Raw genomic sequence first — 22,799 nt, 5'->3', positions numbered from 1 at the left:
TTCTACTCAGAAGACCTGGAGCGATGTGGACTGGATGTCTCCGAGGTGTCGGTGTACTCAGGAGTTTGTACAGAGATCTTCAAGAGAGAGAGTGTGATCTTCCAGAAATCAGTCTACTGCTTTGTTCATCTGAGCATTCAGGAGTTTCTGGCTGCCGTCTACATGTTCCACCGTTACACCAGGAAAGACACAGCGGTTATAAATAAGTTCCTAGAATATTCTGAACCAATCACATCTCTTGATGGCTTCCTCAGGAGAGCACTAATGAAATCTCTCAAAAGTGAAAATGGCCACCTGGACTTGTTTGTTCGCTTCCTTCATGGTCTCTCTCTGGAGTCCAATCAGACGATCTTGGGTGGACTGTTGGATCAGACGGAGAGCCACCCAGAAACCATCCAGAAGGTCCTCAACAACCTGAAGGTGGAGAACAGTGATGAATTCTCCCCAGACAGAAGCATCACATCTTCCACTGTCTGATGGAGATGAAGGATCAGTCAGCCATCAGGAGATCCAAGAGTTCCTGAAGTCAGGGAAGAAATCAGAGAGGGAACTGTCAGAGATCCACTGTTCAGCTCTGGCCTACCTGCTGCAGATGTCAGAGGAGGTTCTGGATGAGCTGGACCTGGAGCAGTACAACACCTCAGATGAGGGACGACGTCGCCTGATTCCAGCTGTGAGGAACTGCAGGAAGGCCGAGTAAGTAAAGATTTTGGGGCCGGACATCGGCGTTTAAATCAAGCGAGTGGATCATGTCAGGTAGCAATACCCCCTCCAGTGGTCATTCCTTCAATTCTTTATCTCCATTGCAGCGTCCATAAATTAAAACAACAACAATTCATCCAGAAATGTTCAACACTGGCTGGATATAAGTTCAAAGGTCAATCCAGACAAACCAACATAAGGCAGGAATAATAGGAGCCACAAGTTAACTGACTATCATGAAATTACTGTCATGTCATTAAATAACTTTTGTTTGTTTGTATACATCGTATTCTAACGACAGAAAAACACATTTTAACTAATGACACGTGACTATTTTGCTTCATTTGTTCAACGTAAAAACAGCCGGCCTCGTTGGTTTAAATGGTGTTTTTAGGTCTTTGTGGCGGTTCCGTTTGGAGCCTTTATGTGACCCACAAAGTTGTTTGAGCCTTTCCACACCCGTTAGGTGGCAACTTCATCACTAGCAACAAAAGGTGCAGTGAAAAATGATTTGAAGGGAAACAGGCAGATAGAACAGAAGCTGAGGGCAATCGATGCAACCAGAGACTCTGATGTCATCGATCGGATCGCTGAATTAAGACTTGACGCACCATCGTACAAATTGGAGAAATGCAAAATATCCAAAGAGCCGATAGACAGATAAAAAGATGCACGTTTCTTTAAACCATTTGCTATAATCATTTTAAATATGAGTAATTATGAGCTGTTCTAAAATAAGACAAATATTGAGAATAATTCAGTTGCATTTCAGATCTGATGGTCGTTCAAACTGTTGCTCTACGGTGTTGAATTTAGCTTTTCCAGGAAATGAGCTACATTTGTGTTGAGGTAGATTCTCAGATAAGTTGATGAGAAATCCCAAAGTTTGACTCACTATTTTTATTTCATACACAACAGACTGTCTGATAGTTTTCTTTCAAAGAGTCATTGGGAAGTTGTGGCCTCAGCAATGACGTCAAACCCTTCTCATCTACGGGAGCTGAGCTTAAGCTGGAACCAAAGCCTGACAGATGCCGTAGTAAAGTTCCTGTCTTCTGCAATGATGCATCCAAACTGCAGACTGGAGACGCTCAGGTCAGGAGGCCTCTGTTGGTCTTTTCTAAATTTCTTTACATTTTCTGCTTTTCTCTTCATTTTCAGATTTAGAAATGTGTTTTTATTTGCCCCATTTATTCCTTTTCCAGGTTGTCGAACTGCAGTTTATCAGAGATCAGCTGTGGCTCTCTGGCCTCGGCGCTGAGGTCCAATCCCTCCCATCTGAGGGTTCTGGACCTGAGTGGGAACCAGCTGCAGGATCCAGGAGTGAAGCTGCTCTGTGGTTTTCTCCAGGATCCTCTCTGTGAGCTGGAGACTCTCAGGTCAGTCAGAGATGATCCAGTACTTTCCCAGCTGTAACTAGTTAGACAATAAATGTTTCCATGTTGATCTTTGTTATAAACGTAGTGTTACAGTGTCTCAGAAAAAAGACCACACAGGACAGATTTGCAGTATTAAATTGGTTGTGGAAATCTGTCCCATGTGAGGATGGTCATCAATGACTAGACAGGAAGTATCAGTTGTAGATTTGTCTTGTTTTATTTTAGGCTGGCCACAAAACCGCCCAAACATTCAGACCAATCAAAAATGGTTCTTCCTGTCTTTTAAAGATCAGAAGCAAACTAGAAACCCCAAAAAAGAAAGCTGCTGCAGTGTTGGCCATGCCCCTTCTCTACTGAGAAAAGCCATCCCAAAAAAGAGAAAAGCCCAAGTGTGAAGTGAGCACCCTGTTAACCTTGGTACCGAAAGCCTGCAGTCATTCTCATCTGAGGTGGCTTCATTCCAGCCAGAAGCCCAAACCTGCCTCCCTCTTAAAGGGCAGCAGGTCAGTCCAACCACAGAAACCTTCATGAAGATCTGAAGCTTTCAGCATCCACAATTGTTGCAACCTCACCTTCCATTGGAGTCAAATCAGAAGTCACAAGTTGATTCTACACCGATTCTACACAATGCAACCATTTTAAAAAGGTTTCCATGCATAAGTTTTCACACATTTTTATATAAATCTGTTTGTTCATCGCCTCCTTCTGTTGTAATGGTCATTAAAGAAAATGACCTTATTGGAGTTTTCTCCTCACAAATATGACTTTCTATGAACGATTGCAATAATGCAGCTTGCAATCTAAGACAATATGGAAGTAGGTGTATATAATCGTAGTGGAAGTAGCTCATAAAATAATACATTTGCTCTTCTCATCGAATCGCTCTATGTTATTAAAGAAAAACCTGCTCTTAGTCAACAACATCTAAGAGATCAACCAAAAATCCTAATTTTCTACATCTAATATAAAACAGTAGAGAAGACTCTTTCTGCAGAGGACACTGGTGGCAGGAATGCAGAAGTATCACCTGCTCAACTTGGAAGGTGGAGCAGAAACCACCAGCTGAGAAGGTCCTCAGCGAGAGGAAGTGGTGGAGAACCATGAAACTTGCTAAGCTCCACCTCAGCTCCAGAGACGGGCTGAGCTGGAGCTGTGGCACCAGGTATCGCCCAGAAGAGCCTCCAACAAACAAGCTCTTCTCTTGGGAGGAGAGGGCTTGAATCTCAGCTCAGTGTGCTTGTCTCTAGTAGGTGGCAGCTGCAGCTTTTCCTGAGGTCCTTGTTGATGCCCTGAGGGGAATTGATGCTCCTGCAATGTTTTTCTGGCAGCATTGAGCTTGCAGTGGGGCAATCAAACACACTGTGGGGGGGCTCTCTTTCCTTCTCTCATCTGGAGAACAAGTGACACCAGCTGCCAATCATTGTTGGAGAAATGTTGCAGTCAGGGGACTATGCGTCCAGACTATAGCCACCCTTCCAGCATCCAGCAGTGTCTAAAACCTTTGATTTGGTTTCACCAGAGAGTGTAGGGATTGCAGGGTCGCTGCAGCATCGCCCACAAGCTGTCAGGAGTGGGTCGCTTTGTCCCAACTCCTGACAAGAGTTGAGTGCTACTGAGAAATGTGGTCTCACAAACTTGGAAGGTATTTTGACCCACACACACTTTACATACGCTGTAGATCTTGTCCAACCGCCCTGAAAGAACCCAAAATAGGAACATACGGCAGATAAGCCGGTGCAGGACCAGAGGTTTGTTGCTTGTAAGCTGTGTTTTGCTCTGGTACATGTTGATTTTTATTTGTCTTCTCTCAAAATAATTGTTATTTTAGCCTAAGTGACTGCAGTTTGTGATCACCAGCTGTGATTCTGTGGCCTCGGCTCTGAAGTCCAACCACTCCCATCTGAGGGTTCTGGACCTGAGCTTCAACACGTTGCAGGATTCAGGAGTGAAGCTGCTCTGTTCTGGACTGGAGAGTCCAAACTGTAAACTGGAGTGGCTCAGGTCAGTCTTCATTTTTCTACCTATATACCAGCTGCTAAGATGGTGAAGTGAGGCTGTTCTCAACACTGCTGTGATGCACCACATTAAAAAAAATTCCTTGGAATATCGTGAATTCAGGTCTGACCCAACTAAGAACTAACGTAGGTTTAGTACTGACGCAGATAACATGCAGCCCTGCTCCGTATAACCTCATCCTGCATTTTTCAGATTGATTGAGTGCAGTTTTATCAGAGATCAGCTGTGGCTCTCTGGCCTCGGCGCTGAGGTCCAATCCCTCCCATCTCAGAGAACTGGACCTGAGCCTCAACCAGCTGCAGGATTCAGGAGTGAAGCTGCTCTGTGGTTTTCTCCAGGATCCAAACTGCCGACTGGAAACTCTGAGGTAAACACCATTCTCAAAATGTCCATTATTCCATCCGAGGGTCCTCACACTTTCTGAGTGTGTGTGTTGTGGCCCAGTTCCTTCAGGAGGGAGGGCCACACGGGGACCACTTATTCATGATAAATGGATTTAAGGACAATGAAAAAGCCCACAGATGGTAACCAAATTAGACAAAACTAGGTGAGGGTGCCTGGTAGACACCAGCCAACGAGGAGGGAGATGGTGAGGGAGACAGGAAGTCATCTAAGACAGGTTGTACCTTTAAAGATGAGCCACAGGTGAGATGGATCTCCATGATGAGACGGGAGGGAAAGAGGTGGGAGAACCTGGGAAGAGTGAGGGCCAGAACAATATATATTCTCCTTTGGAACAGTGCAAACCTGAGAGGTTGGAATTGTGGTAATTACATATTACTATCATTTTTAACCTGTAACTAAATTAAATATTTACAGATCATGCCTTTGATTAACCTTTCAGATTAATACTGGTTTCACTTATAACCTTATAAAAGTTTCCCTTCTTTATTTAGATTAAGGCGCTGCAGGTTATCAGAGATCAGCTGTGGCTCTCTGGCCTCGGCGCTGAGGTCCAATCCCTCCCATCTCAGAGAACTGGACCTGAGTAAGAACCAGCTGCAGGATTCAGGAGTGAAGCTGCTGTCTGATCTCGTAGAGAATCCACACTATGGGCTGGAGACATTGAGTCATTTCTGGTAGAAGCCAGTCAACTCCCGCTCATCTGCTGCATCACCATTTTTTCAAGGGAAAAAAAAAGGGAAACGTGGGTTTGTCCCAGGCTTCAGCTTCCTTAAGGCTTAATCCCATTAATAATTCCTAAACTTCCAGGGGTTTTGAGCGCTAGCGGCTGGACGGATGCTTCTATTTTGTCTTGGCTGGAATAAAAGGGCGACTCTTCCCGAACCTTATCTGTTCCTGCCTTTTATGATTACTCCTCCAGCACAGAGGAAGCCCTGGCAAGGACTGAAGACGCCTTATCGGACCGTCCTCTCGGCCTCCGTGAAGCTTTCCCTCCCGTTCCGAGGCAGCTCTCTCTGTGAGCCGGCATCTCTGGACCCTCGATGATAATCGTCGGAAACCTTCACACCTCTTCCGGCTCCGCCACCGACAGCCGGAGCTTTTCCGGAGACAGTTTTTCCCCTTTCTGACCTCGACGTGACCCCGATTTCCTGACGAGCTCAAGTTCTTGTGACTTTAATTGTAACTTAATAAGCTAGCAAAGCTCCAGCTCCAGGAAAACAGCTAATTAGCTTTCATGTATTTTATGCTGTTGGTTTTTTTTGTTTTTTTTCTTCTTTGATTTTTCTTCTTCAAGATGAGAAAGAGAACGACGTCAACATGAAAGGAATGATAAATGAACGGGTTTAATCCATAAGTTTACACTTAATAGCCTAAGACAGACACTCGCTCCAGCCGATCAGAACGCGCTTGCTCGCTGCTTTGATGCTCTTTAATGATTTCAGGGATGATTCCATCACAAAGGAGAAGCTGAAGAAAGTCGAAAAGAGTTAAATGCGCACGTAGATTCGGCACAGACGGCAGCTTTCACTCTGAATATGATTCCTTTTGTCATTTTGACGCACAGATTTTGGGCAAAGGTCAGATCTGAGCAGACAAAAACCTTTTAGCATTAGCGTAGCTCCGGCTCCAGACGCCAGCCGCTCCTTTGTTCAAAGGAAATGTCACAAAAGTTACGTCAAAAATATCTATTTTCATCCGTCTCTCGTCTTCTTTTAGCCTGACAGTTGCTGCTCAGGGCACCGTGATTACACCAAACTACAGCCAACCGGCTTCACTAGTTAGCATCATCACTCCATAGCAACGACGTTTGGAGGCTGGACTCCCAGCTGGGTCAAAGGTCACCGGCATGGCGAGCTATTAACGGTTCAGAGAAGCTGTTCGTGGTAAAAGTTCTGCAGATTCTTCACATTCGCGTGTGTTGTTGATGAACGTTAAAGGCGTTAGCCTGCGTCTCGTTCGTAGCATCTGTATGGATCACCTAAAATGTTGTCGAGATTTGACTCGCATCAATTTAACTGCAAAAAAGGGTTTCACTTAATTAGCCCTCGTCAGGTCTAGCGAGGGTGATCCTAGCTGACTATAGAGATGCCCTTAGCTGTTAATGCTAGGCTAAATTCTCAACAGGCTAAAGGTTTTACCTTTGTTTCTCTAATTACTTATTACTAATAGGGAGGGTCTAACATGGTGGAGTCCAACCCCTTTCTTCTGATACGACCACAGTTGCTAGCTACAGATGCTACGTCCTATCTGTGCCGGTCACTCTGGTCGTGGTTCACATTCAAAACGCAGTTGCCCCGGCGGGGCAGGAGGGTCGCCGTCGGGCCTAATTACCTCTTTACCGAGACGCAATCTCAGCACGTCTCGCATTAATCTGCCGCTTTGATCTCCAGGTGATGTCATCAGTCCCAGATTACGAAGCTAGCCTAATTAATCTGAATAAACGGCGCCAGTTTGAGTGTCGTCTAAGAGCGTTCGGCCTTTCCCTCTGTCGCTACGCGGAACGTTTCGGGTTCCGGATATATTCCCGAGGACACTTTGACCTCTGTGTCGCTATGGTAACCACCTCAGCCACAGAATATGGTGGCAAATTGATGTTGGAAGCGGCAGCTCTTCCTCCGCCGTGCGTCGGTGTGCGTGCTGCTCTGTATGTGTTATATTTAATGATGTGTTTCTTTGCTGCGGGAGCCTCCATATATGCAGATGTTCTTCGCTAGCTTAGCGACACGACCAATTTTGCCAAATCTGCCGGCGACGGGCGCTCGGCGTGTTTAACGAACGGCTCCTTTTGTTCAACAGGAACTTTTCGAAGGCGTAAAACACAAACAAGGCTGCTTCGCTTTCGTCAGTTTTCACGTTCCGATTCCTTTTTCTTTTTTTTTCGGAAAACTGTGGAGAAAACGGACTCGTCCGGGTGGCTGGAGGAGAATCTGAGAGTGCTAATTAGACGCAGGCTGAGCCTCTTGTGTGCGATGCCTCCATTTTGAAAGGATCTGTAATATTCATGTTGTTAGCATTCGGGCTACAACTCCCCGACGTGCACGCGTGGCGTTCCTGTCGCAGTCGGGCTCTTTTTCCCGGCGCTGCGAATCGGAGCAGGTAGCATGAAGGTGTCGGAGGCAGGACGTGCGCGCTGCTTTGATCTCCTTTGATCCTCCGCACATGTGCATTCCCCACCTGTAAACGCCAATTGATGAATCGACTTTATCTTCTTTCCAATGAGCCAAACTCGGGCCGTAAAGAGCACTTTGCAAGCTTTTATTGGAGGATAGTATCTGGAAGCGCTCGTGCATAAATCATGTCGCTGTAACCTGCGTCCTTCAGCACAAAGCTCTGCATTTTAATGCCCAGAGCCCAGCGGCACAAAGCTGCGGCTGGGCGCCAGTCAGCTCGCTGCAGGGCTCACCTGCCAGCGGCGTCACAGCAGCCATTCATTACACCCGGGCAGGCGGCGGGGACAAGAGCAGGCGACAATCTGAAAGAGCCCCCCCGCCCCCCCCACCCGCATGTTTAAGGTGAGACCGCTCAGCTATTGGCGGCTGCAGAATCAGATGGCAGAGTACGGCCACTAGACTCCCCCCCCCCCCCCCCCCCCCACACACACACACACACACACACCGCTCGTTTAATCCTTTCACGAGCCACATCACCGTCAGGAGCTAGCGTAGCACAGGGCAGCACTGGACGCTAGCATCCTGCAGGCGAATTCTCTGCTAACAATTCCAACCAGGAAGCGTCTGATTTAAAAAAGCAGGCAAACTTTATGGTCTTGCAGCAGGGGGACAAGTCCCACATGCACGCTGGCACAGCCTGAGAGTTGGACCCCCCCCCCGTTCTGAGGAGCGAGCGGTTCACAGCTTGAACAGAAGTTGCAGAGCATTTTATTCTTCCGTGTGTAACCCAAGAGATCATTTTTTTGTTATTTGGACCATTATCATGTCCTGCTGACGAGTCCTTTCCTGCAGATTAAGGTCACGTTTCCACTGTCAGGTGACAGCTTCTGCTCCCTGAAGCAGGAGCTAGCGCAGCGCCCAAAAAGGCGTTCCTGCCTGTAAAACCCTCCATAAATCCAACCAGGAGGAGATAAGCCTCACACCCCGTCACCGACACCCAACAAGCGGGCTTCTTCTGAGCTAATTTAGTGGTTTTGTTACCGGCGCCAGAGCTAGGGGTCTCTGGTCCGGCAGCATGAGCCACTCAGGCAGCGGGCGCTGAGCGGCTGAGCTACGGTATAACTGTGGGTCCAGACACACGACACGAGAGTTGTTAGCTCACGCTACTGCTGCGCAGTGTATTTTATTCGTTGCCCATAGTTTAACTGAAAAGAACTGTACAAATAGTACATTTTACATACCTGTGGGTCCAGACACACGACACGAGAGTTGTTAGCTCACGCTACTGCTGCGCAGTGTATTTTATTCGTTGCACATGCGCAGAGCAAAAGCAGAGCGTAGACTGTTTGTCTGGACCCACCGGTGCCAAAACGGCAATGACCTCTGCGAACCATACAAAGGTCCAAATACCAAAATGAAAAAGAGGGGGTGCCTGTCAACACAACAAACCACATGTGGCCATTTCAGACCCACTACACTCTCCCCTGCTTCAAGAGATGTCTCCAGACATCTAGAACCAAACTAACAAAAATATTAAAAGAAAATGTCTCAAAACAGTCCAATTGTCAACGTACAGTTATGTGTGTATATGTATAAGTGTGCGCCAGTGTAGGTGTGTATGTATAAGCATGTGTGTGTAAGTGTGTGCAGGTGTAGGTGTGTATGTGTACAGTGAAGTCTGGTCTCGTCCGTCCTTCAAGTCTTTGTGTGTCTCTAGCATGTCCACACTGCTTGTGCAGGGTAGAAACAATGTTCGGGGACAGCTGGGTAAAAGGAGGGTATGGGACATGGATTGAGGGGTAATGAGAGATGAGACATGGGGTAAGGGGCATAGGCGAACATCAGGTTTGCACCTGGTCCCCAAAACTGGTATGATGGTTGTCCAAGAGTGTCATATGTGAGCATTTCTCGAGGTCTCTGTGCTCGAGCTGACCTCCTCACAGGTTGCACTTCCTCCTCAGACAGTTCCACTGCAGGCTCATCATTGTCCTCCTGCTCTCTTGAATCAGCCTCCTCCGCAGTGTCATCAGTTATGAGTTCTCCTTGCACTTCCTGAGCTGGTGGTGGAACAGCTGCCTGCTGATCTGGGACGGTGACAGGATCACGTTGTTGTTCAGTTGACCTTTCAATACGTCTCAGTGGTTGAAACTCTGGGGCTATAGGTCGGAGCTCATCTGGTGGGTTAGACTGAGGACTTGCCGGTCTGACTCTCCTCCTGCTATATACTGGGGTTGTTCGAAGGCAATATGTGTATTCCTCCTCTTCCTCAGAGTGTTCAGACTCCTGCTCCACTGTCTCTCTGTTGTTTCTGTAACAGTCTGTCTGTCTTTGTCTCTGTCTAGGTGCGGATTGACTCGGTGGGACTTCTAAAGGCAAATCATTAACAGGTAGCAGAAGGTTGCGATGCAACACACGGAGAGTGCGTTCTCCTGTTTCTGGTTGAACTCTGTAAACAGGTCCGTCTCCCATCTTTTCAACCACTCGATGAACCTTTTTCTCCCAATAAGCTCTAAGTTTGCCCGGACCACCCCTCTCCGACAGATTCCTGACAAGCACACGATCTCCAGGCTGCAGTGTAATACCTTTCACATGCTGATCATAATACTTCTTTCCCTTAGCTGAACGCTTCCCACTGGTTTCTGAAGCAATTTTGTATGCTTCCTGCATGCGTGAAGCCCATTTCTGTGCATACTCGTGCCTGGACCGTGGTTCCTCTTCAGGTTTCAAGTCAAAGAGCAGATCTACAGGCAAACGTGGAGCTCTACCATAAAGAAGAAAAAATGGTGAATAACCTGTTCCCTCATGTCTTGTACAGTTGTACGCGTGGACAATGTGAGGTAGGTGATCCTTCCACTCTGTTTTTTTCTCCTCCTGCAGAGTGCGGAGCATCTGTAGAAGTGTCCTGTTCAGGCGCTCGACAGGATTCCCCTGCGGATGGTAGGGAGTGGTTCGTGAGTGGGAAATTCCCGCGAGCTGCTGAAGTCTCTGGAAGAGACTGTTTTCAAACTCCCGGCCCTGATCATGATGTAGCTTTGCAGGGTACCCGAAGCGAGGGATAAAGTCATAGAAGATTTTCTCGGCTGCTGTTCTGCCAGATTTGTTTTTTGTGGCATACGCTTGACCAAACCGAGTAAAGTGATCTACCAGGACTAAAATGTACTCATAACCACCTTTACTCTGTTCAAGATGTAAATAATCAATTGAGATGAGCTCAAATGGGGCACTGGTTGTTATAGAACCCATAGGTGCTCTCTCTGGTCTGTTTGGATGTTTTTGTTTAATACACTGACACTGGCGAATCACATAATCTTCTATGTCCTGTTGCATAAAAGGCCAATAAAACCTTTCTCGTGCTAAATGTATGACTTTATCAGCGCCCACATGTCCCATGTCATCATGCAGGTGTTTTAACACGGTGGCCTTCAGTTTACTGGGGAGAACCAACTGTTTCCTCTGTCCTGTCTGTCTGTACAAAATCCCTTTGTCAAGTCTGAGTCTGTTCCATTCGTGTACCAGTCTGCGTGTTTCTCGTCCCATTTGTCTCTTTCCTTTATCCTGAGGACTCCATCCATTTTTCTTTAGGTTTATCACCTCACAGATAGGAGCATCTTCTTTCTGTGCATCTCTGACACTCTCTGGTGTGATGACAGGGGTGCCTCCAAAGTGTGCGTCACTTACATCCGACTGCAGCTGTAATGCAGCCACCCACGGCACATCACCGTCTTTTACAGCTGTGTCTCCCTGCCAGATGGCGGAGACTACATCAGGGGACACTGTCTCTGTGAACTCTTTCAGGTGACCATCAAGATGCACTGGGTGTCTTGACAGAGTGTCAGCATCAGTGTTTGACTTGCCTGGACGATATTTGATGGTGAAATGAAAGTCGGCTAATTCACCCACCCAACGATGTCCGACTGCGTTCAACCTGGCTGAGCTCAAAACATATGTAAGGGGGTTATTATCCGTGTATACTGTGAAAGTGGGGGCGTAATAGAGGTAATCTCTAAATTTATCACAGATTGCCCACTTTAACGCCAGGAACTCAAGCTTGCTAGAATGGAGATGGTAGTTTTTCTCAGCAGGTGTGAGTGTCCTGGAGCCATAAGCAATAACCCGGAGCTTGTTTCCCTGCTGTTGATAGAGCACAGCACCCAGACCTTCGTTCGAGGCATCTGTGTGGAGTACAAAAGGTAAGTCATAGTCTGGATAAGCCAAAATGGGTGGACTGGTTAACATATCCACCAGGCGTGATACTACAGCACTATGATCTGGTGTCCAATACACAGGTGTTTTGGATAAGAGCTGACCACTCTTAGTATTTTTTGACTTAACCTTGGTAGCTCTCTGGCTAGGCTCACTAGGACTCTCTATCAGCTGAAACAGAGGTCTTGCTATCCTAGAAAAGTCCTGTATGAATGTTCTGTAATAGCCTAAAAAACCTAAGAGGGCTCTGACCTCTCCCACATTCTTTGGCTCTTTCTCTTTCAAATGCTGAACTGCCTCAATATCTTCAGGGTCAATCTGAACACCTTCGCGAGTCACTAAGCGTCCTAAATACCTGACCTGGCTTTTAAACAGGTCACATTTTTTTGGACGTAATTTGATACCATACTCTCGCAGGCGACAGAGCACCCGTCTCAGATCTTCAACATGGTCATGAAAAGTCTTGGAAAAACAGAGAACGTCGTCCAAATATGGAGAACAGCACTCGTCCCTTAACCCGTCAAGAACTCCCTCCATACATCTTTGAAAAGCTGCTGGGGCGTTTGTTAGACCAAATGGGAGGCGGGTCCACTCATAAAGCCCCCAGGGTGTGCTAAAGGCAGTCAGATGTCTGGAGCTCTCATCGACAAACCCTTGATGGTATGCACTACCCTGGTCGAGTATGGAGAACCATGAGTACCCCCCCAGACTGTCCAACAGATCTTGGATGCGTGGAAGAGGGTGGCGGTCGGGGATGGTTTTCCGATTCAAGCCTCTAAAATCAATACACAGACGCAAACTCTTGTCCTTCTTCCTAACACAGACCACTGGAGATGAGTAGGAAGAAGTAGACTTTCTGATCCAGCCCTGGTCAAGAAGATTTTGTACATAGTCCTTCACCTCCCTGTACAAGGGCTTCGGGACAGAGTTGTAGGACGTCTGCACTGGCGTGTCATCCTTCAGATGGATTTTCAATTGCAGGCTTGGGATGCACCCAATGTCACAGTCATCTTTGGCGAAGACATCTGACTCCTCATACAACATGTCTCTGACTATGTTTTGTTCATGTCTCTCCAGGTGCGACACATCAACAGGGGGATGCCATCTCTGTGTTGTTGTGTCCTCTGTCTTGTTTTTCTCACTTGTTCCTCTTTGTTTGTCTGTGCTAACCTGAGCTGAGGATGTACTAACAGTGTTAGGGGACATGGGTTCTAACCCACCGGGAAAACAGTTCACTGGTTTAACTTCAGTAACTTCCTCTAATGTTCCTAAAACTGTTCTCTTAGGGAGGTAGATGTCATGTTTAGTGGGGTTTTGAACAGGTATCTTGACAATTTTTGTGGACCCACTTGGAACATCAACTAAGGCCTGAAACAAATCCAACCCCTCAGGACAGTTACTCACTACATCGGGTTGGAAGAGCATAACCCCACCACTTAGCCATTCCCTGACTCTGCACTTCACCTCACAAATCTGCCCTGCAGGAATGGTGGAACCCGTCTTCCCTGTTCTCACCCTGCACTCTACAGCTGTCTCACCTGGGGTCAACATCTGGCAAGCAGCAACTAGGGCTTCTACAGCACTGTCATCTATACTTAAGGTTTCTTTTAATAAAGCAGAAATATCAACCTCACTTCTCTGTTCTTTGATTATCTCAACTAAAACATTGCTGCCTAAGAGAGGACAGTTGAGACAGTTCTGGCTGATTAGCATTGGCACTTGAATGGTGACATATCCACAGTGCTTGTTACCGATTTGGAGTTCAACATCTGCCCATCCATCAAAGGGGACATCTGTGCCATTTGCTGCAGAAATCACCAGCGGCTCATCAAGAGGGAGGGATTCAAGTGGCTGGATATCGACATGGGGGAGTGCTTCTTCCATCCAGCCTCTCCCCACCATCGTCACTTGAGCCCCTGAGTCAAGCAACATCTGGAGAGGAACACCATTGAGAGTACATGAGACCATACATCGCTTTCCTATGAGCTGTGCTAAGCGTTTCTTTGTTGGTGGTTGACACTGTGCTTTTGTTTTTACAGGACTTGCTGCCTTAGACATGCTGGGTTGGGCTGGGGGTTCCTTAGCTGTCGCGGTCACTGGCTGCCCTTTTCCAGTGACCTCATCCCGTTTCCCGACGTCCTCCTTTGAAGACAGCCGACCGCCCGATGTCCAGCTTGGCCACATACGAAGCAGTGAGGGCAACTCATCTTGCCCTGCTGAACACAGTTGCTGCATCTGCCACGGGCTTCAGATGTTGGTGGCATTGGCTGGGCTGTGGCTGAGTGTGTGTTCACAGGGATGGCAGTGTCAGCAGGCCTCACCACTTGAGCCAGCTGTTTGGTCAGGGAGGACACTTGTGCAGTCAGTTCTTCAATAGCGGCACGGTTAGCCTGTAACTCAGTGTCAACTCTAGTCTGCTTAGTTGAGTCACTACAGTCAAGCTGAGCTGGGCTCACAGTCACTGGTCGGTTTTTAGCTACTGTGCCAAGGCGTCTGAGTCTCTCTGTCTCCTCACTGGTAGACTTAGTTATCTGGTCCAAAAGAAAGTCATCACTAACCTGCGAGTCTGTGAGAAGAGGTTTGAGATCATAACGAACATGGTTATTTTTCTCATTCAGACCTTGATACAAAGTGTGAAGAAAGGTGCCCTGAACCAGCTTTTTGTCGTAGCTAAACTCTGCACCAGGTTGTTGTGACTCAAACAAAACACGCTGTTTTAAACCCATTATCTTGTATAGGAATTGTTGAGGACTCTCTTTGTCCTGTTGTTTAGCATTACTTAACTCTTGAAAAAGTTCAGTGCTGCTTTTGTCCCTGATATGTGCGCGGAGAAACCGCTTTAGCTCATCAACAGTTAAATCACTTTTGTTTGTCAACATTTCTCTGAACGTACCTGGTTTCATTATTTTCATCACAGTGCGAATCACCTCTGACTCAGTAAAACCTTCCTGTATACCTTCTTCGATTTGTTTACAAAGGTTACTGTATGACATATCAGACCCAACATCAGAGATTTGTCCACCATGTAACTTAAATTCTCTGCGTGGGAGCAGAGCTGCAAAATCATTCACCCTCAATACCTGGTCTCCCATGCTGGATGACAGACTTACTCTACCATGGGGAGATCCATCAACGCCTGCGGTGAAAGCCCTGGTGACTGTGGAAGTGTCAAAGTTCCTTGCTGGCAGTCCACTGTCTCTTCGTGAAGGTGCTGGATGCATGTGAATGTCTCTGTCTTGTGATGGGCTGTTAGTGTGTGCATCTTTGTCCAGTGGTGTAGGTGAAAGGGGATGAATGTCTTTGTTCATCTGCAATGACTGTGTGGGAATGTTGTGGTTGTGTGGGGTTGTGGTGGATTGTGTGACTGTGTCGTGATGATCAGAATGAGGTGAAGTGGATAGCTGCTCCTGGTGGGGTGATGACTCCTCCACTGGCTGTCCTGTCTCCGGCGCAGTCTGGCGAGCTTCACTTCCACCGGGGTCTGTGGCCAGCAGGTCACTCAGCATGTCATTCAGGATAAGGAGTTGAGTCATACCTTCATCTTCCATAGCACTTAATTTCTCACTCCTGAGGTAGTCCACAATCAGGTCATACAGTTCTGGTTCACTCAAATCTTTAACCTCGTGAGTTTTGCTGCCATCGTCTATTGAACTCACAACTGCCAATAGCTGGTCTGTACTCAAATATGAAAGATTCTTCTGGATCTTGAAGATCAGCATCCGCCGTGGGGTGACAGTGGCCATCTTGGCGTTACTCTGGTGACTTCCGCTCTCTGGATGACGCTCTGGACTGCAGCCTTCCCTGAAGCTTTGGGCACCGTTTCACGTCGTCGCGACACTCACTTCACTAGGCAGAAACGCCAATTATCCCGGACGAGCCCCCAAATGTTACCGGCGCCAGAGCTAGGGGTCTCTGGTCCGGCAGCATGAGCCACTCAGGCAGCGGGCGCTGAGCGGCTGAGCTACGGTATAACTGTGGGTCCAGACACACGACACGAGAGTTGTTAGCTCACGCTACTGCTGCGCAGTGTATTTTATTCGTTGCCCATAGTTTAACTGAAAAGAACTGTACAAATAGTACATTTTACATACCTGTGGGTCCAGACACACGACACGAGAGTTGTTAGCTCACGCTACTGCTGCGCAGTGTATTTTATTCGTTGCACATGCGCAGAGCAAAAGCAGAGCGTAGACTGTTTGTCTGGACCCACCGGTGCCAAAACGGCAATGACCTCTGCGAACCATACAAAGGTCCAAATACCAAAATGAAAAAGAGGGGGTGCCTGTCAACACAACAAACCACATGTGGCCATTTCAGACCCACTACAGTTTCAGCAGACGTTCTGCGAGGAACACATTAAAAATGCATCTTTGGTGGCTTCAGTGCCGCTGCGCTCAGCTGTGAAATGAACCACTGTTGAAGAAGAGATTGTGACCGTGACTTTGACCACACCTGTGGTTCCGCAACGGAGAAATCAGATTTATTAAAATGGTTTCTTTCTTCTGACGATCCGGGGTGGAGGGGGGCCGTCCCAAATTCAGCTATTAAAATTCAGCACGAGTCCTCGTCTTCTGAAACGGGCCCTTGGCGTGCAGCAGGACCCGATGCTGGAGCGTAGGACGCCATCTGTGAGAGCTTCGGGCGACTCCAACAGGTCGGGTTCTTCAGTTCTGTGAAGCGTGCTTTGATTTTGGAGGAAGGTCTCAGCTGAGGAGGCTCAAGGGTTCCCATCCCTGGACCTGCTGGAGGGACAGTCTGGAAGACCTGGATGATCTCCTGGAGCAGGTGGAGGGGAGGTGGTCAGGGCCGCCCTGTGACCCGGCCCATCATGGGCCTGACCGAGGAGCCTGGATCATATGAGGAAACCCACCCGAACACCAATGAGAGGAGAACGAAGGTGGTTCCTGCTGTCGTGATCAGAGAACACGTGCGGCGATGTTCGCTCCCACCGAACGGAAGCGCGCGTACATCGCGGCGGCGCTGACGCCACGTGAGCCCCGCATCTTTAAAGAGGCGCAGCGGGGCGACGCGGCCGCGGCGCAGGCGGCGGCGGCGGCGCAGGCGGCGGTGTGGGATGTTCCGGATACTCGCTTTCTCACTCCGCGAGCTTCCAGCATCAGCTGTTCGACGCCGCGCGCTCATTGCTGGAAGTGGGATCCGGATGAGTCACATGACAGAACTGGAGGCTGACATCTGGAGAAAAGGCACCGCGTCCCGGCTCGCACCGCCAAACTGTCTTTTGAGCCACATTCCCATTTTTCTCGCCACATTTTACTCCCGCTCGGTGAGCACATTTCCAACAAGCATATTTTTTTTTGCTCTTTTCTATTGCCCCCCCTCCTCTCTCTTTCCTCCCCCCTCCGCCTTTTTTCCTCCTTTTCTCCCATTTTTCCCTCCTTTTGCTGGTGTTTGAATGTGAGTATTGCCGCGGTGCTTCGGAGCGTCCCCCCCCCCCCATCCAGGCTTCAAGTCTCCAGCATGCAGTTGTTCTGGTCCCGGGGGCAGACGCGGTCTCACTTGCACTTTTGTTCCGATCGAGCAGCTTTTGTCAGTATTGAGATTTTTCACGCGTTGATTGGTGGTTTTGAGACATTTTTCCCCACATTTTTGTTCCTTTTTTGTTGTTGTGGTTGCTTTGGTTTGCATTTTGCAGTGTTGCTTGTTTGCCTTCGAGTTTTGTGATTTTGGGTCGACCTCACCGATCCAGGCTTTGCTTTGACTTTCTTTCCTCTTTTCTTTATCTGAAGGAATCATTTTTAACCTGGTACTTTTCTTGCAGCTCGCAGGTTTGTCGTTTCTATTTTTATTTTTGGTTTTTTTTTGTGTGTTTCACCTTTTTCGGTTTGCTTGTACTTTTGCTGGCAGTGTCGAGTCTCTTTTTTTTCCTTTTTACGGATGTTATTTTTCCTCTAGATGATGCTGGGTGGACGAGGGCAGTTTTGATTCTTGGGGTTTTTTGTTTTCTGTGTCACCGAGGATGAACAGACATTTCCCCACTCGCAGGTATCTGGAACGAGTTCATGATTGACACCTTCATGTCTCTAATAAAGGTGATAAACGTGCACCTGTGGCTGTTATTTCGCAGGACTGACACAGACGCTTCATCAAGCCTTCTTTATCAATGTTATCTGAAGGTTATCTGATCGGATCGATCTCTGCGTGACGCGACATGGCCGGTTCCAGACGCGGCTTGTGTGTTTTTATATTTCGGATGGTTGGTATTTTCCCGTCCTCCTCCTCCTCCTCCTCCTCCTCCTCCTCCTCCTCCTCCTCCACGCCGCAGCTGAGGACCTGATGTAGCTGCAGGATGCGCCGCGCTCTCCGGCACCATCCAAACGCTGCCGGACGCGGCCGTCGCGTTTCCGCCCGCGGTGAGAACGCGCGTCCTGCGCGGCGGTGCGCCTCCATCCCGGGTAGCACTTTGAGGATTAGGCGCTGAAGCATGAAGAAGCTTTTGAAGTGGCTTTGAAGTTTGCGGTGCAAGTTTAATATTTGCCCCCCGTCGCTGCGTTCTGCTACCTTTGAACATTTAGCCCGGCAACGCCAGCGGGAGGGAGTTGCGTGATGATACAAAGGAGATTTGTATCATGGGAGGGGGGCCTCCAAACATCAGCGTCCCTCCGACAGCTCTACACACACGTGGATTTGTCGGAATGACCAACAAAACAGGAACGATATTTGTGTGTTTTCATAAAGGCTGCGGCGCCTGTGAGGAGCTTAGACTCCGCCAGGACGTCACAACAATTTCAAAGACGTGAAGCGCACAGCAGCTGCCCTCGCTGACCGACAAGGCTTAGCGCTAAGTTAGCCTGGGTCCTTCTGGGATGTTTGTTCCATCATGAGGAAAACCCAACAACAAACTTCTGATCCGCGCGCTCTTGGCAGGCCGAAGGATGATGAATAATAACGGAGGGGACGCTGGAACGGCCTCCTCGCCCAAGCCCGGCGGCCACGTGGAGCGGCGCCGTGTCCAGATGTTTCTTGGCTGGCGCGCTTGCCTTCCCTGGCTGCTCACCTCCGTAGGAAATTAATGAAATTCCGACTTGATTGATTGTGCGGCTCGGGCTGTGCGAACGCCGGCCGGGCCAGCTGCGTCTCTCAGCAGAACGAGGGCAGAGCTGCGCCGCCCCGACCCTGGCGGCCCACCAGCGGCAATATGTTCACAACCCGGAGGAGGGTGATAGGAAAGCAAGGGATGGTCGACCCCCCCCCCCAACGCGACACCTCCAGAGGAGAGGAGACGCCAAGAACGCTTCCCCGCCAGCCTGAAAACCATAAAAACATTCAGCTGTATTCAAATGTGCATGACCGGAGTGCATATAATTGGAAAAATTACCCTCTTTGATGGCAGAATATTCCTTCATTCTCTGCGCAGCGAGTCCATAAATGCAACCTGTGGAAATTTAAAGTCATTTAAATTCCACTGAGGCGTTGCCAAGTCTTTGAAGCCCAAAAAATTGCTTGTCACCCTTTTACAATTCACATTATTGAGCACATGGCGCCTCCCAGGAGCACCTAGAAATAAGAAACATCCCTGTGCAAACTCTTGATTGTGGGGAGCTGAAAAAGCATCGATTCAAATGTCCCTGACTGATGGAACACGCAGGGCCGCTGAAACGTATCTTCTCCTGCAGAGCATCCGCTAACAAAATGCTCATTTTTCCACATTTAAACTCCTGCCAGCTGCAGCTGTAACCGTGAGTGCTAATGACAACAACATCCTGATTGTGGTACAGCCACAGGATCCAGCCCTCCAAAACAGCATCATGTCCAGGAGGGGTGCCCAATGAGCTCTATTACTTACCACACCGGTAATATTTGATGGTAGATTGTCTGCAGTAATTTTGTTTTTCAAATAAATATAATAATATCTTCTGTGTAACATAGGTTGACTCCAGAGACTGTGGATTTCAAATTGAACAGACTCAACTGGATGCTTTTCCTGAGGCTCACCTGAGAAGAGCTCCATGTGGGGATGCAAACATGCAGGAGTACCTGGACTTGGCCATGCAGAGCAATCATTTACAGAAGGCAGAGGACTGGCAGTCTGCAACTGAGCTGTATCTGAAACTGAAAGAAATTACTCAGCTATGATTGAAAAGACATTTATTATAAAGGTGTAACCTGTACACAAAGTGTCTGAATTTGTCACCTGCAGCATCATTATTTTAAAGAGGGAAATATGTATAAACATAATGCGTAGTAATGAGCATGGATTTCCTTTTTTTTTAAGAGATAAAATCGTGAACTACTGTTTCATGAACAGAAGACAGTTTCAGAATGATGACCCCCCCCCCCCCCCAAATAAAACAAAAAACAAAACAGCCTCTTACTTTGCAACAAAACACATCTTTAACATCACTTAACGGCCTCTTACTTTAACATCAAAACACTTGGAACTGCACCTTTAGGTGCACCAATGACAACGGCATAACAGCAGAACAATAAACATTTTTTGAGTCCAATATGGCTCATAAACAGCCAAATCCTGGACTATTCTGAATTCCAAAGTCCATTTGTGCCTTGAACACACTGTAGGAATCCAGGAGTGGTAATTTCAACAAGTTAGAACAAGTATTTGACATTGGGAATGGAGAGCCATCCAGGAACTCAATTTTTGGCAACGGTTCCAACCCAGAAGGAGGAAGTGATGTCAGCCCTGTGGCAAACATCAAAACTGTCTGGTTCCCAGTTTTTGGGAACTCTTTTGCAGGGTTTCTCCTGCGGGGGGCGTGGTGGAGCCATGCCTCAGCCGCAGGTGGTGCCGGGGACTGGTGCACCTGCAGATGATCGGTAATCAAGCCACCTATTTATGGACTGTTCTCACGGGTGGCCAGCGTTGGCGTGTCTTGTCTGTTTCGGAATACCCCGGCTATACCCTCCTGGACTATCGTGAGACTTTTTCTTCGTGGATAACTTTTGAACCCGGTTATCGGATTATTGTTTGTCTTTATCCTTCGTGGACTGCTTTTGACCCCGCTCGGGATTTTTGTCGTAAGTTTACATTCCCTGTTTTGATGAAGAACTGAGTCGTGGTCTCCACGCCTTTTTGAGTTGCTCAACGTTCTATAAACTTTAATAAAGCTTCTTGGAAAACGATACGCCACTATGTTCTGCCTGCTTTCGGGTCCTGATACAACCGCTCGTAACATTACACGCCAACCAACATGGATCCGGCGGATCAGGACGCAGTGCGCCGTACATTGGAGGCTCAGGGTCGGTTGCTGGGTCAACACGACCAGCTCCTTACCGACATCTGGACCTCTCTCCAGACTCTTAACGCCAGCGTGACGAACCTGCCTCGCCACTGTGTTCTGCCTGCTTTCGGGTCCTGATACAACCGCTCATAACAAAAACGTCTTTCACAGACAGAGCAGCCTCGCCTTCTGCAAAGAAAAAATGTTCAGGTAGATCTACAGTACATGGTAGTTATAACAAAAAACAAAACAAACCTTCACAGTCAAGGAGATAGTCTGCCCAGTAGGCCAAGATTACACTTTCTTTTTGTCTCCTGTTGCTCCCTGCAGGGCTGACGTCAGGTGTAAAGAGTCTCAATGTCAAAGCCAGTGAGTCGCTTTTCAGAGTGGCAGAGAACTGGGGTCAGCAAAGAAGGGTGTTGCTGTAGTGCTGTCAGAAACTGAAGGGCTGAAAGGCCATCTTTGAATCTACAACGTGAACACAAACACTTTCACTGCTGTGTAGTGCCAACAGCAACAACCAATTAAACTATCTAAATTGTATTATCTTAAGTTTATATATTTTATTAGCTTATAAGATTATATTTGGTTGTTATGTTGAGTATTTATAGATTAGCATAAGGCAGAGAATGGAGAGACAGACATCATATAGGCTAGCAGTTGTAACACCATAGATATACATGCCATGAGACATTTCAAGCAAATTTCATTTTTTTTGGCGGTGGAACGACAAAAAACAAATGAAAATTTAACTTACCTGTCAATTACAGATGAGTTGCGGTCAATAACATACCATCGGACGTAGTCTGCCACAATGTCCTTTTCTTCAGTTAGAAAGTTAGCAGCCGCTAACCAATGGTACAGCTGATTCACTTTGTACGTACTTCAGATAGCGAATAGTTCCCTCTCATGGATCAGGCAATAGGTGGCAGGCCCTCCATTCGGCCCCCATGCCTCATTGCCTCAGCCTGGGGGAAGAGCCATTCATTTTCTGAGTCAGGCTCCACAGATTCAGTCCCAAATAGACCTGATGGAGAGTCAGGGACAGAGGAGGAGGAACCAGGGCCAGCACCACGCCAGCGCCAGCGGTGCGATAGGGTCCTTGAGCTGCTGGAGAGGGCCGAGGAAAGGGCAACAAGAGAGGAAGCCAGGGAGGAGAGACTTGTAAATCTGTTACAGAAACTCGTAGATAAAACGTAAAAAAGAATGTATTAAATTGTTTAAGTTAACTTCCATCAAAGATTGCTTTCTTGGCATCATATGGTTGATAACAAATGCTTTATTCAAAGTTTAAATTTAATTGGTACAATTTTTGATTTTGAAACCAAAACTATTTACAAAAACACACACTTGCATATATAGAAACAAGTTGCATTTATCCTATTATGATTTTGAAATACATATTTACAAAAATGGAACCCAAAAAAATATTCAAATTAAATGGAACCTGCCAGAAAAAAGACTTTATGATGGCAGCCAGGTTGAACAGACGTCAAGCTCCAAAATTCTGGATTATAAAGACCAGTCCTAAATGCAATCATGTTCATAGAGAGCTGGTGGGAGGTGGGTTGGTGCTGACAGGGCAGCAGTCAGTCTGCTCCGAATTTGCTCTCCACATTGCAGGTCTGCCTGCATTTGACCAATGTCATCTGACCCAAGCGCCTCTTCTGAGGGTTCCATGCTGTCACCATTCCACAAGCACACATTGTGAAGAATGGTGCAGCATGCAATGACCTTGGTGGCAAATGCAGGCTTCACCTCTCGAGCTTTAAGGAATATTGCCCACT

General features: G+C 47.6%; 2 protein-coding genes across 2 annotated transcripts in view; one reads left to right on the top strand and one right to left on the bottom strand.

Annotated features, from left to right (window-relative positions):
* LOC115252687 (RNA-binding Raly-like protein) overlaps positions 1 to 22,799 on the top strand; it is a 199,980-nt gene that overhangs the window by 11,178 nt on the left and 166,003 nt on the right. The window lies entirely within an intron of this gene.
* LOC115252682 (uncharacterized) lies at positions 8,634 to 15,807 on the bottom strand. The gene is made up of 2 exons (XM_029848533.1): positions 13,947 to 15,807; positions 8,634 to 11,337 (listed from the first exon to the last, which is right to left on the bottom strand). Exons 1-2 carry the CDS (start codon positions 15,556 to 15,558, stop codon positions 9,326 to 9,328), a joined length of 3,624 nt encoding a protein of 1,207 aa, XP_029704393.1. The 5' UTR covers positions 15,559 to 15,807; the 3' UTR covers positions 8,634 to 9,325.

The sequence above is a fragment of the Takifugu rubripes genome, chromosome 15, assembly GCF_901000725.2.
Source record: "Takifugu rubripes chromosome 15, fTakRub1.2, whole genome shotgun sequence".
Taxonomy (NCBI): domain Eukaryota; kingdom Metazoa; phylum Chordata; class Actinopteri; order Tetraodontiformes; family Tetraodontidae; genus Takifugu; species Takifugu rubripes.
This window is presented reverse-complemented; position numbering and strand designations above follow the sequence as displayed.